Genomic DNA, 14,400 nt, shown 5'->3' on the forward strand with positions numbered 1-14,400 from the left:
TTGCATTCTCTTAATGAATAGAATGATTTGTTCTAATGGTGTTTGTAAATAGGATCACAAGTCCGCATCTTGTACAGCAATTAACCACTAAGAATATATGCAGTGTGTTATTTGTTGAAACTGTACTTTCGATTTGATTTGAAACTGTCTCATTGCTGTTTATCAATAAAATTTTGAAAAAAAAAAAAAACAATAGGAAACAAGGAGAGAGCACTAAATTAAAAAAGACTGATACTTGCTAGTGAGCTAACCTATCAACCAATTTCTGTCCCAAAGATAGAAGAATGCTGTGCAAATAGCACCTAAGAGAAGCTAGTTTCATTGCAAGGATTATAATGGCTCAAAAATCAAAGCAAGAAGAGAACAGAGTTGCTGAAATGCAAAGGAGCTAGCCTAGTGAGTACACTAATTCACAAGATTGAAGTACTAAGAAAAAAGAGAAAGCAAAGAGAGCTAGGTGTGGTGGCACACCCACAACCCCAGGACTCAAGGCTGAGGCAGAGGGTCAAAAGTTCAAGTCCATCTGCAAGATCTTATCTTAAAGATTGTTTTTAAAAAAAGGATTTTTTTTTTTCCCCCAGAACCGGGGATTGAACTCAAGCCCTTGCGCTTGCCAGGGAAGCGTTTATTCCACTGAGCCATCTCCCCAGCCCCGAGATTGTTTTAAAAAAGCAGAAGGTGTTGCACTTACAATCCCAGTACTCTGGAGGCTGAAGCAGGAGGACTGTTACGAGTTTGAGGCCAACCTGGAATACATACTGAGTTTGCCTTCCCTTTTGCAAAAGCACTCTCTTGCATTAAAAAGCAAGACCCTCTCTCAGTGAATAAATGTCACCATAAAGAAAAAAACCCAAAATAAGTACATACACACAAAACATACATATGACAGATAATATATGAATGACAAGTCTGAGAAGCATGAACAAATTTAAATTTGTGGGGCTGTAGTCATAGCTCGGTGGTAGAGCACTTGTTTGGCATGGGTAACATCCTGGGTTTGATCCACAGGAAGCCAGCCAACCATGGGAAGGCTTTATTTTTATTTATTTATTTATGTGTGTGTGTGTGTGTGTGTGTGTGTGTGTGTGGCCAGCTCAGCCCACCAGGGGGACGGGGCTGGCTGGCATGTGGTGCTGGGGGATTGAACCATGGTCCCTGTGCTTTGCTAAGCTTGTTCTAAGTAGGTGCTTTAGACCACTGAGCCATCTCACCAGCCCCATGGGAAGGCTTTAAACCAAGAAACACAGATTACAGTATCAGAAAGGTCACTCTGGCAGTAATGAAGAGTAAACTGAGGAAGGCAAAAATAGTTCAAGTGACGTTGATTGAATATTCTGTACTATGTGTGAGAAAAGGAATAAACATTCAGTGCTATTATGAGAATTCTAGTCGTTAGGAAGTAGTCAACAAGGCAATGGTTAACATGTGTGAGGAATAAAACTGTCTTGGGATTGAGTTAGGAGACAGTGGGTGACAAAGAAAAGGCAGCAGAAATAGCAGATCCTAGGGAGCAGATGAAAAAACTTTGTTTTGATAATGATGGGTTTGAGAGATCTGAGAGAGTGAGAAAAGGCTTTTTCACAGCAAGGCTTCCTAGCAGGTCAGAGTTGGGCAGAGCTGTAAGAGCACAGGGAGCGAGTGGGGAGCAGTGCTTGGGGCCACCATAAGATGGAGCACTTGGGTGCAGGAATGCGTGAGGGCCACAAGGAGAGGATCCTCTTGGGCAAGATGCCACAAGGACAGACAGTTCCATGGAGACCAGCACCTGGGGGAGAGCGCTGTGCTGTGCAGCAGATATGATTCCAGGAGTAAAGCTGTCAGCAAAATAGAGGCTGATAAGGGCTTGCTCAAGGTAGGTTCCATGGCACAGCAGGAGAGAAGCCAGGCTGATGCATCAAGGTGACACCACTCCACTTCCAAGACCATGTTCTCTACCAACCACTGAAAGCAAATACAGATGCCCAAACTCACATACAGTTGGTTCCAAATAACAGCTCTCAGCCTAAGATCCTTATGTTTAAACAACTATCAAAAATTCCTTTGAAGGTAAACCTGATTCTTGAGTCTCACCTGTTTTGTTTTTTGTGGAACTGGGGATTGAACTCAGACCCTTGCGCTTTCCAGCGAAATGCTTATTCTACTGAGCCATCTCCCCAGCCCCTTCACCTGGTTTCAACTAGTGATTCCTATTGTCTGCGCCTGCCAAGTGGATCAGGAGGAAGAAACGTCTTTAGCTCAGTTTTTTTTTTTTTTTTTTTTTTTTTTTTTTTTGGTGGAACGGGGGATTGAACTCAGGCACTTGTGCTTGCCAGGGAAGCACTTACTCCACTGAGCCATCTCACCAGCCCCCTGCCTCACCCTTTTTTGAGACACACTTTTGCTAAGTTGCCTGGGTAGGACTTGAACTTGCAGTCCTCCTGCCTCAGCCTTCCAAGTGCTCAACAGCCCAGTTGAGAAGAACCAGAATAACTCTAATGGTTTCCTGGACTCCTAGATCTATGGCCTGGCCAGAGGCAAATTCATTTAGACAGTATGCTTTTTGTGGGTGCTTTAGTACTACAGCTGAGTCAAATTACCAAAATTACACTGAGGTGGCTGTCTCTTATCCCAGCTACACAAGAGGCCTGAGGTAGGCGTATCATTAAGTCCGAGGCCAACCTGATCTAGTGATTTAAATGCCAGCCTGAACTACATAGAGAGACCCTATCTCAAAAAATAGAAAGGATGGGCCACAGAGATAGCTCAGCAGTCTGAGTGCCTGCCTAGGCAAGCACAGGGACCTGAGTTTGATTACTGGTACCACATGCTAAGCTGGCCACCAAGACTGTGTGTGGTGGCACACAGCTATAATCCTAGCTGGGGAGGCTGAAACAGGAGGATCACTATGAGTCTGAGCTGCATAGTGAGACCCTGTACTAAATACATTAAAAATAGAAAATTTAAAAAGGAGTTGGGATACAGTTAGAAGTGCTGCCCTAGCAGGGGTGCAATCCCCAGCACCAGAATGCAAAAAAAAAAAAAGAACACACCAACCATAAATACAAAAGGCCTCACAGTGCTAATACTGGCTCCCATCCATCTTTACCCACAGAACACTTTACCTCTACTGAGAAAAGGACAATGGCCATGTCTGTCAGCACTAACCAGTCAGGAGCAGATGGACTGCTGAGCCTTGCTGGAGCAATGGCTCTTCATTTTTGCCAGGCTCCCATTATGCATTAAATGACCTTTGGGATCCATTGAAGTATCCTTACTAAGCCCAAGGAAACAGAAAAACAAGTCCAGATACTAAGTCAAATATACTCATCCAGGAAAACAGGAAGTTTAACATGCCAGGGAGCATGGGCAGCTTGTGACCTCAGCAAAAGGCAAGGAACAAAGATGCCTGGAAGTTGCCTATCCAAAGCCTTCCTGCCATGAAAATGAATCCATGCTAACTTGAGAGTGCTTGGAACACTTAGGTATTTGGCACTCTAGAAATACAGCAATTCAAACTTCTCAGTTTGAATATAGCAAACTTCTCTTGGTACTTTTCTCCAACATATTCCAGGAGATCAGCCAAAACCACATACTGAAAATCCGCTGAGCACCACAATCTTATTAATATGCAATGAGATTCTATTTCAGACAGCTGGTGATAGTGGGCTACAGGATAAGGACGTAAGGACTAAAAATATTTGAAAAAATGCAAGACAAACTGAAGCTTTGTAAGGATACTCCCTGGGCTTAGTAAGGATACTTCAATGGATCCCAAAGGTCATTTAATGCATAATGGGAGCCTGGCAAAAATGAAACCTCAGGTTGGGAGTTTAGAGAGAAAAAAAGTAGAATCATATTTCAAGGAGAAGGGCTTCCCCTGGGTTTAACTGGAAAACTACCAAAAGCTGTAATGGCCAAGAGCCAGAGAAGCTGTTACAAGTGCTCTCCTTCCCCTCCCCCAGCAGCCTGGGCTGCACGTTTAATACGAAGATCACCTCTTAAGGAAGTTCAGACAGCCTTGTCAGGGTTCTTTTTGTTTGTTTGTTTGTTTTTTTTTTTAAGCCCAGGCTGGCCTGGAACTAGCAGTGAACCTCCTGCCTCAGCCTCCCTAGTACTGGGATTACAGGTGTGAGCCACCACACCTAGCAGGACTCTCTGAAGGCAAAATTGGTCCAGTTCATCAGGTAGGTTGTGGAGCTTTTTCCAGTATTTAAAAATAATGATTACCAAAGACTCTTCAGCATAAAATGTTTTCATTAAAAAGGTAGACTATAAAGTTATTTTAAAGGATGGGATCTTCATTAATCAGGAATTAAAATCCCCCATCAGGGGCCTGGCCTTAGCTCAGTTGTTTAAGTGGCTGCTTCCACAAAGCTGTCAGCCTCAGGTTGCTGTAGTTCAATCCCCACAACACTCCAGCCAGCCAAACCACCCCTGAGGGCATTTGGAGCAAAAAATAAAATAAAAATAAAAATAAAATCCCCCATCAGGTACTTCTTGCACACTAAAAGCATCAGGGGTAGGGGTATACCTTAGTGGCAAAGCACTTGTCTTGCCAGGTGGAGGTTCAATTCCCAGCACCAAATAAGAACAAATCTTAGCAGTTCATCTTTTACCTTTAGCAGTGAACTTAGTTATTAAAATAACTAGGAAAGAGACCCTGCTGAAGAAGTACAATTAGTGAGCAGATAAGTATTCGGTCCAAGTCACCATACCCACAAAAGGATGACCTGAGGGAGTAGCTTAAGTATAGGACCAATCGATGTCAGCTGATTTCAGTGAGTTCATTACTCAGGTTCTTTTGGAAGGAGATAAGTGATTCTGGGAATGGCCTCATGCTCAGTAGAAACTTCAGAAAAGTAGTTCACTCCGATTTAATGTTCCCGTCTCCAGATCTCCCTGATGCCACACATTCTGCATTTACAGTCCCAGAAAAAGATATTTAAAATGGCTCTAACAAGAATGGGGGAAATGACCTTAAACAGTAACTAGAACCATAGATATAGGGAAGAACCTTCCTACTATAGGAGGGATTAACGTTGTATGCCCTGGAACTAAGATCATTAGTGTAGGCAGAGCTGGCATTGTCTTTTGGTACGATTTCTTCTGGTCCTAAAAATTTAAGGGAGTAGCTTAAGTATAGGACCAGCAACGTCTAGAGTGTTTGTAAAACTTCGAATATCTAGGTCTTGCCTCAGAACCAAACTCTTCCTTGTGGAAGTCTAGGAACCATATACTTGCCAACCTAGGTGACTTTCATCATCAGATAGGTTTGAAAAATACAACTAAACCCTGCCTACAATAATACACAACCATTCACCCTTGAGAGAAAAGGAATGACTTGAAGGGGGGGGGCAGCTGGACCCCAAGTATCACTAGGCTGAATTAGGAAGGCTAGAATTTTAGGGGGAAACGCTGACTGTGCAGGCAGCATTCTTTGTCCTCGTTCTATCCACAAGCAGTTTATTACAGGCCTTCTGCACACTGTCTCATTGCAATAGGATTTTCCCTGCAGGCTCCTGGATCTGAATCTGCAGATAGAATCCTAGAGACTGGGCTAGACTGTTCCACAGTACACAGCTGACACTGTAGGCCCAGGACGTAAGAAAGGATTGCACATCGCTCTGTTACAGGCCCTGCACAGACATCGAGCATCTGGCTACTTACCCAAACCGGAGAGCCTTTTCATCAAGCCAGCTTCTCTCACGGCAGCGGGACCATACTCCACTCCTTTTTTCCCCTGTAAATCACACACACGTGAAGGAAGTTAATGAGTATGTGTGTTAACAAAAACACAGAAATTTGCAATACTACACTTGGTTGCTAACAGATTCCTCTGCCAGCCTGCCACATCAGCCCTGCCACCTATTCCACGACATTTCTTCAGACCCTTGTATGAAAAAGGCGGCGAAACAAACTCCATCCCTGGATCCAAATCAACTTTCGAGCCCCTGACTGTGAGTTGGGCCAGCGAGGTCCGAGGCAGCAGCAGGACTAAGCTAGGACTTAGCCGCTGGACCGTATCGCTACCCGGGGCCTGTGCCTTCCAAGACTGCAGGCTTCTTTCATTGAAGAGAGAACAAAGTCCCTCCCACCTCGCTTCTGCAGCGGCCAGGGACAACTGCATTTCCCGTTAATGCTCTTTGGAAGAACAGATGCTGACGCCTTAATGACTGGTCTCAGTCTTTAACCTCCCCATTGTGGATCTGCCCCAGGGATTCGGGCCGGGTCCTGCTCCTCCTTGGTCCACTCCATTGTCCCAAACGGTAGCACCGACTGCGCGCTCTCCGGAGAGGCCGCAGCACCCGCGCCCTCGCTGGCTCAGCCCGCACCGCTGCACTGCCCTGCACCCTCCCTCCTTCCGCTCCCCTCCCCCGGCGAAACCCCCTCGAGCCCTCCGACCTCTCACCCTCTCTTCGCGGCCCAGCCGCCCCCCCCCCCCCCAGCCCAACCCAGCCGCACGGCGGGCGGGCACGGCTTTCACCTGTCCCCGAGAGAAAGGAGCTCCTATCACGGCCACGGAATGGACGGATTTTTTCGGCACAAAAGGCACTTGCATCCGTAGGACACGCGAAAGGCAGCACCTTAAGGACATGATCGGCAACGCTGGGCTTGTGGAGAGGAGTCTCGATGCGGCTCGAGGCTTCGAGTGAGCCAGGGAGTGCGCGGTCGCGCTCAGCCACTGCCGCTCGTGACGTCACCACCACGGCCCCGCCCCTCCAGCCCGGTTACTCCCCCACCGGCCCCCGACACACCTTCCCTGCAGGCCCCGCCTCCCTCTTGGCGGCCCACCCGGTTTTGGGCCCGCCCTAGAGACGTGCCCCTTTCAAGGACTGGCCAATGAGAGCGCGGTGGGCGAGCGATAGACAGGTGTATCTTTTCCCAGGAAGCACCTGGCTCTGGCCGCGTCCCCGAGCTCCGTGCTAGCAGCGAATCCGGCGGGCAGGGTCTGCTCTTAACTAGGGCCCGCTGGCTGACGCTAACTACCGCGGGCTGTGCTGGCCCTGGCGCGACCCCACCCTTGCGCCCCCAAGGCTGGGAAATCAGATAAGTATTTGAGCCATCTGGGTAGGGAAAGTTAATAGATGCCCCGCACAGGTATTTGGGACTAGGAGTTACCAACAATGCTAGATGTTTCCAGTTCTTTACTTGAACTACGGGAGCATTGGTTATTAAAGACCAAATGTGCTTATCGACGTGGTGGCATTCGCCTGTAATCCCAGCACTTGGGAGGCTGAGACAGGAGGATGGCTGCGAGTTCAAGACCAGCCTGTGTTACAAAGAGAGCTCAAGGCCAGCCTCAACTGCATAGCCAGACCCTGTCTCAAAAAGATAATAAAATAAACCAAATATACTAACATTTTGGGGATATTTCTAAATTTGAGGGAAGCTAAAGAATTAAAAATACTAAGAACTAGTTCCGAGTTTTAAGAACTAATAACACTTTAATAACCAAATAAAGTTCTAAGAACCTTTTTTTTTCCCCTTCGGTTCTGGGGATTGAACTCAGGACCTTGCGCTTACCAGGCAAGCACCTCTTCTATGGAGCTATCTCCCTGGCCCTCTCAGAACTTTAACCCTCCAACAATTCTAGTTTAAATAGAATTCTACTTAGATCCTATTTTAAAAATGAGGACACAGGATCGAACAGGATAAGTAGCTTTCTTAAAATCACATAGCTTTTGAGTGACAGCTGACTCCACATTCCATGTTTTGTTTTTTCACATTCCATTTTCTTAACCAGGACGCTATGATACGCACGAATCTAGATCGCATTCCTACCGAAATAAATCTCTATATACATATCTGAAATTTAACGTGATGTGAATTTACACTGGGCTCTCCAAAAAATTTCAGAAACCTCCATGACAACACTGTAACTCCAAGGAAATTTAAGGCAATTTATTTTTAGGGTCTGCCTGGTGTACTTGTCTCCCCCTGCTGGTTCAAGAAAGACTTCTCTGAGGTCCGGAAAATCAGTACATTGTTAGCATAAAGCAATGAGGTCCCATACCACCAATATAACATCTAGACACTTCCCAGAGATGCAAATTGTTGGGTTCTATCCCCCAAATCTCCTGAGCAGTGACACAGCAGCAGCAGCCTATACCTGAATAAGCTCTCCGGGAGTTAACTGAGTTCAACTTACCTTGGTACCTTTTATTCTTTAACCATAGCCATGGGGATTGACCCAGAGCTTTGTGTGTGCCAGGCAAGCGCAATACCACTGAGCTACATGCCATCCCTTTTTAAAATTTCATTTTGGGGGCCTGGGGAGATACCGCAGTAGAATAAGCGCTTCCCTCATAAGCGCAAGCGCCTGAGTTCAATCCCCAGCTCTGCCCCCCCCCAAAAAAAAATCATTTTGGGAAAATATCTCATTAAGGTGATTTGGCTGGCCCCAGACTTGCAATATTGTTGTCTCAGCCTCCCAAGTAACAGGGGTTGCAGGCATGCACCACCATATTTGACTTGGTCCCTGTCCCCTCTCCATGTCTGTCTCTGTCCCTCCCTCCCTCCCACCCCCTTCTCTTTCTCCTATTCCTCCTCCTCCTCCTCCTCCTCTTCTTCTTCTTCCTCCTCCCCCTCTCCTCTTTTCTTTCCTTTATTAGCCATCCATTTTTTTTTAACTTTATTTTCTGAAATTGATACTGGCAGTTTGGGCTACTGAAAAAAAATTTTCATTCCCTGAAGGTTGACTCCAAAGTCTTTTTTTTTTTTTTTTTTGTACCTACAACTGAACTCCCCATGTTGTGCTTGCCAGGCAGGCGCTGTTCAGCTGAGCTGTGTTCCCTGCCCAAGGAGATGATGAGGTTCTGAGGTTGCAGCACTCATGAGTGGGGTTAGTGCCTGTGACAGTGGTATGTACAGTAAGTATGTACTGCAAGTATATACAGTATATTTGACTTTCTTTTCTTTCCTTTTTAGATTTTTGTTTTAGGGATTGAACTCAGGACCTTGCACAGAGCTACATCCATAGTCCTTTCTAAAACTTTTTCTTTTGAGACAAGTTCTCACTGAATGGCCCAGCTAGAATTACAATTTGAAATCCTCTTCCCTCAGCCTCCCACACACTGGGATTAAGGTGTGCGGTACCATGCCTTGTGTCTTGCTAGTTGGTGTCTTTCCTGACTCATGGTTCCTCTAGCCTTGTTGTGGGACTTAAGCAGTAAGAGCAGCTTTGCTAAAATGTGTGGCCCTTTGTCTTTGGTTCCTGAGATAGCTCTAGAACTGTCCCTGACCCAGTGTGGCTGCCCCACGAAACAGCACAATTAAGTTGGGGTCCTAAAGGACTGAGTCAAGGAAGGGGATGTTTTTAAAAAGCTGGTTAGACAAGAATATAGGCACTATTGGTCACAAAGCCCATCTTGCTGGGCACTGAGTTAGAGGTGGTTTATGTAGGTGGTGGATGGGTGTTCCTGCCCTGGGGGGTGCTTTCTCATGGAGGGCAGGGATAAGTAATCTTGCACTGGTGGTAGCCCTGGCACACCAGATGGGCCAGAAGATTCCCATCTGATCCTCTTTTTTTTTTTTTTTTTGGCAGAATCGGGGATTGAACTCACATCCTTGCATTTGCTAGTCAAACGCTTATCCTACTGAGCCATCTCCCCGGCCCTCCCATCTGATCCTAAGTGCTTAGTTTGCTATGCTTCTAGGGTCTGCAAACCTAAAGAACAAAGGTCACTATTTCCCTGGGCTATTCTTGTCACAGGTTAGTTCTCCCACTTGGAGTTACATATTACACAAAGGACAGGCTGGAGATGGTAGCTGCTCTGAGGCACTCTTGCTGATTGCCAGGCTCAGGGTAGCGACCAAAAACATCAGAGCTTTGCTTTGATCCCACACCTGAAGTCACACACCTGTTCCACAGTCTTGTAGGATTGGGATTGACATCTCAGAGCTAGCTACTTCCTGCTGACTGGGGCCATTGCAGGAGACAATGGAGTAGAATGACCTGATAGGATGATCTTGAATTCTTGTGGCTCTTTGGTGGCAAATTTTTCCATTTTAGTCATAAAATACTTCAGCACAGAGAATGTGAGATCATTTGGATGAGATGAGCTATATCTCAAGCACAGTTGTTATGGGGTCTGGGGGTGCTGTGGGCTCCTTCCAGAGATTCTTTCTAGGTTTTTGTTGTCCTGAACAAAGAAATGGGCAGGAAGTGAGGGCCTACTTATTAAAGGTAGGCCAAGAAATATGCTTGTGAAGCGAGTGCTGGCCGATTAAAATTAGGCAAAGAAGTGCACTGCGGATTGCAGGGTAGGCCACTGAAAGAGCTGGCGGTGATCCTGAGGGTGACAGCAGAGGTCTTTTGTGTCCCCCTCCTCAGGCTAAGGCCAGACCAAGGCTGCCCCATAGCATTTTCTGATTAATACCAAGTATAGTGCAAGGCTTCTTGTTCCAGTGGTTGATCTAGCAGGTCGGGCCTGCTGGAATAGACTAAATCCACAATTTCTGTGTACTTATGATTTAAGGTAGCAGTCACCTAAAGTTTACTGTAGCCTGATAATTGCGCCTGTTCCTCTCACTGTTCATCAGTAGGCACATTTTTGCTGTAATGTCCCAAGGTGGCTTTTTTTTTTTTTTTTTAAGCGTCAAGTAAAATGTCACAGGTGGAAGCTATAGCTCTCAGACACTGATCCAGGCCATCTTTTTAAGGTCTGTTCTTATACAGAATATGCATGGAGAGTCCCTTTAGTGATGCTGGAAATTAAATTCAGCACTGAAGCAACTATATGGGTTGACAGGAGAAACCTTTGAGAAAGAAGAAAACAGAAGAGCAGCAGAGGGCCCAGCCCTGATGGGAGAATCGGATTGGCCTTTTAATAAAAAACAGGACTAAAAGGCTTTCCAGGGTAGGTTAGACCAGGTCTGGTGGTTTTCCAACTGGATAAGAAATATGGTACTTTTGGAGACTTTTTTCATGTGCTTTAGGATAGTTCTTCCCTCTAGGACATGGCTTAGCAGCCATTCTTACCCTTGGAGACATCTGACGTCCCCGCTGCAGGGACAGTGCACCTGGTCCTTACAATAACAGTGGGAGTGGGTAAGTGGAAGGTGTGTTCCGTATGGCTAGCAGGGAAGAATGGATGGGAAAAGACATGACCAATTGAGTGGTTAACAACAAGGTGTGGACTAAGGCTGAGAATCCTTCATCCCTTAGCATCATGAGGGTACTTCTCCTTCAATTCTAGTGTCTGAATCAGCACACAATTGGTCGAGGGGAGGCACCCTCCATCTGGATCAGCACTCTGACTGCAGGGGCTTCTCTGCCATCCTACTCACCATAACAGTATATTGTGAGAGGGTGAGAGTTCAAATCTTTTATGGGCTTATATAGGGCCTACTATCATCCCATGCTTAGGGAATCATATTTGGCAAACCCAGCCATCCCTAGGAAACCTGGAAACCCTTGTCTGGTATTTGGGGCCTTTAAGGCAGCAAGAGACGTTTTCTTGTTGGGCAACCAATTTCATTTTGGGGGGAGGTGGAGTATGAAGAATTGAACTCAGGACCTTGTGCTTGCTAGGCAGGCGCCGCACTGCTGAGCTGTATCTCCAGCCCTGGGCAGCAAATTTCTAACCTGCTCTGCAGACTAAAAACAAGGTAGGCGACTTGCTTGCAAATTTGAGATTTACATCTGCACTCAGCCACGTAATGGAAGGTCTTGATGAAGTCCGTCAGGCATTGCTCCAAATGGGGCTTGCCTTTAGTCAGCGATCTACATATTATGACTGTCCTTCCTTTCAGTTTAGATGACTCAGGTCTCTGGCCGATGCCTTTTTCTAATAAATTAGGCAAGTTTTCCTTTGTTCTCCCTGGACCCCTTTTGCCTGTACAGCAGGCCTCAGAGCTGTTGGCAATATGCCCTGGACTCAGTTTGTTGGTGTAGAAATAAAGCACCCAGACACCAAGAAATTGCAACAAGGTGAGTTTACCTCTGCGGATACAGGCACATCCCAGCACTGAGGCGGGCACACAGGGAAGGGCCCACAGCCCCTCGCGTGCCCCGTGCACCAGAAGCAGCCTTCTGCCCGTGGGCTGGATGGAAGGTTCACCATCTCTCCCCATTGACTAGTTCAGGTGGAGTGAGGGGAGGGCCTGAGGGGCTGTTGGGCTTGGCTGCTGAAAGGGTGAGCGGAGTCTGGGGCAAGGGGAACTACCAGTCCTTGGCTGTGTTCCCGGAGTCCACGCCAAGCAGGCATTTCTTGTAACTAACAACTGCAACCCTGGTGAGAGAGGTGGGAAGGGCTGATTAATTTTTGCTTTTTTTTTTTTTTCTGGTTTCTTACCCTCTCTAACTTTAGTAGTATAACTGCTAAGCTTTATGAACCTCTAGGTAGCTAGTTAATTTTATGTTACTGTTATTGAATACTGTTCTACTGTTAGTAGAGGTAAGTTTATTCTGTTTAGTAGATATTTACTATAGGCCACAAGTAGGTCATATTTGGTTTGTGTTGGTGTTCATACTAAATTATAGGTCTCTTTTCTCTGGTTAAGTATAGTACATTATTGCTCTTTAAGGTTTGTCAATATTCAGTTTGTATACGATGCTGTAATTGGTGCTTATTTTATTACTACAGGCGCAGTGAGATAGCTGTTGCTGTTAGTTGGTTTTCTTGGGATGTCAATATCTGGATTGCTTGAGATCATTCAAAACACTGTGGTCCATTCCTGGAAAACATGGCACTGGGCCAAATACACTGCAGCTTCCCCTCCTGAGTAAGTAGAGGTGGTTAGATCCTGAGACAGGGGCAAAGACCAATAGTTACCATGCCCAAAAGATACCACTGAAAAGGAACCACTAACTAAAGAGTTCTCCATACTAGAAATAAAACTTTCCAGTATATTAGCCCACAAGCTTCATTACAAAACAACAAAAACTAGCAATATGAAAAGAAAAGCCAACACAGTATTTTTAAAAACTCCCAATTCCCCCAAAGCTGATCCATGGAGCATCAAAGGAGAGGAAAACAAAAGCCACACATCTGAATTCAAAATGATATCAGTGGATGTAACAAAATAGATCGATTATGTTTGGAAATCTCACAGAAGATATAAATAACAGCATCTTAGCTCAAGTAAGATGATCAGCAAGTCTACAGAAGAGACAAATAAAAAGCTAGTTAAGCTAGCCAGAGTGATACAGAACATAAACAACCAACATAGAAAATATTTAGTTAATAAAAAGGCTCCAGGCCCCGAGGAGATAGGTCAGTAGAATAAGAGCTTGCCTGGCAAGTGCAGGGTCCTGAATTCAATCCCTGGTACCGCAGGGGGAAAAAAAAGGCTCCAAATAAAATTCAGAAGATTCAAAATTCTATCAAGAGTATGAGCAGCAGAAGTGACCAACATGAGGACAAAGTATCAGAACTAGAAGACAGGGCTATTATCAGTCACCAATTAATAAGAAATATCTTAAAAATAACAATAGAACATGAAAAGAAAAGGTGACCCAGTAGCTCTTAGGTGAGGTGAAGAAGACTAATCTAAGATTAATTGAAATTATCAAAAATTCAGAAGACACCACAAATGGCTTTTTTTAAAGTGCTAACTGAAAGAATAACAGACTTTTCAAACAAGAAAAGAATTTAACATACAGATGAGTAAGGCATATAAAACCCAAAATAACCATGATCAGCAAAGCTGTAGTCAAAATCCCAAAGGTCCAACACAAGAACAGAGTCTGAAGTGGTTAGAAAAATGTAACACATCCCTTATGCAGTAAATCCCCAAATCAGGAATGAATACCATTTTGGCAGAACGTTCATAAGTTGGATTTGTTTGTATGTCAGACAAAGTAAATCTTATGCACTATGACACAATGTACAGTGTATAGCATAAAAAACCAAACACAAAAATACTGTAATAATCCCGGGCTCTGGTCAAGCACTGTACTACTGTGTTCTACTGCACGGTACAGTAAGCACACAGCAGCACAACTGTGACAATGTCTACCCAACAGACATGCAAGCTAATCCATGATTTATTCGCATCTCAGAATGTGAGGTCTTTTCCTATCTCTGAAAGTTTGCAACTCAACTGTTCAACAGCTGGGGATTTACTGTAAAGATAAATCTATTAGAATTATAGTACTTCTTACAGACTTATCAACGTAAACCTGAAAGGCCCAGAAAGCTTGTAATGACATGCTTCAAGCCCTAAAAGAAAACAATCTCCAACTCCAGCTGATACATTCTGCAAAATTATCTTTCAAAATTGACTGAGAAGGACTGGTGATACAGCTCAGTAGCATCGCGCCTGCCTGGCAAGTGCCAGGTCCTAAGTTTGATTCTCAGTACTAAAAATAAGGAAGATGAATAGGGAAAATTGATGGAGAAAGAAGACATTTTCATGATAAAGAGCACCTAAAAAATTAATAGCCAGCAAATCTGCATGCTAACAAAATTATCGAAG

The 14,400-nt window shown here is 45.0% G+C and overlaps 1 protein-coding gene across 1 annotated transcript in view; it reads right to left on the reverse strand.

Annotated features, from left to right (window-relative positions):
- The window catches only part of Arg2 (arginase 2), a 29,521-nt gene extending 22,872 nt beyond the window's left edge, over positions 1-6,649 (reverse strand). Inside the window, exons 1-2 of the mRNA XM_004624772.3 lie at positions 6,464-6,649; positions 5,647-5,719 (exon numbers count right to left, since the gene is read on the reverse strand). Coding sequence (XP_004624829.1) covers positions 5,647-5,719; positions 6,464-6,574 — 184 coding nt within the window. The 5' untranslated portion in view covers positions 6,575-6,649. The remainder of the gene's footprint in view (positions 1-5,646; positions 5,720-6,463) is intronic.
- Positions 6,650-14,400: the final 7,751 nt, after the last annotated feature.

This window comes from Octodon degus, unplaced genomic scaffold, assembly GCF_000260255.1.
Source record: "Octodon degus isolate 3935 unplaced genomic scaffold, OctDeg1.0 scaffold00007, whole genome shotgun sequence".
NCBI lineage: Eukaryota > Metazoa > Chordata > Mammalia > Rodentia > Octodontidae > Octodon > Octodon degus.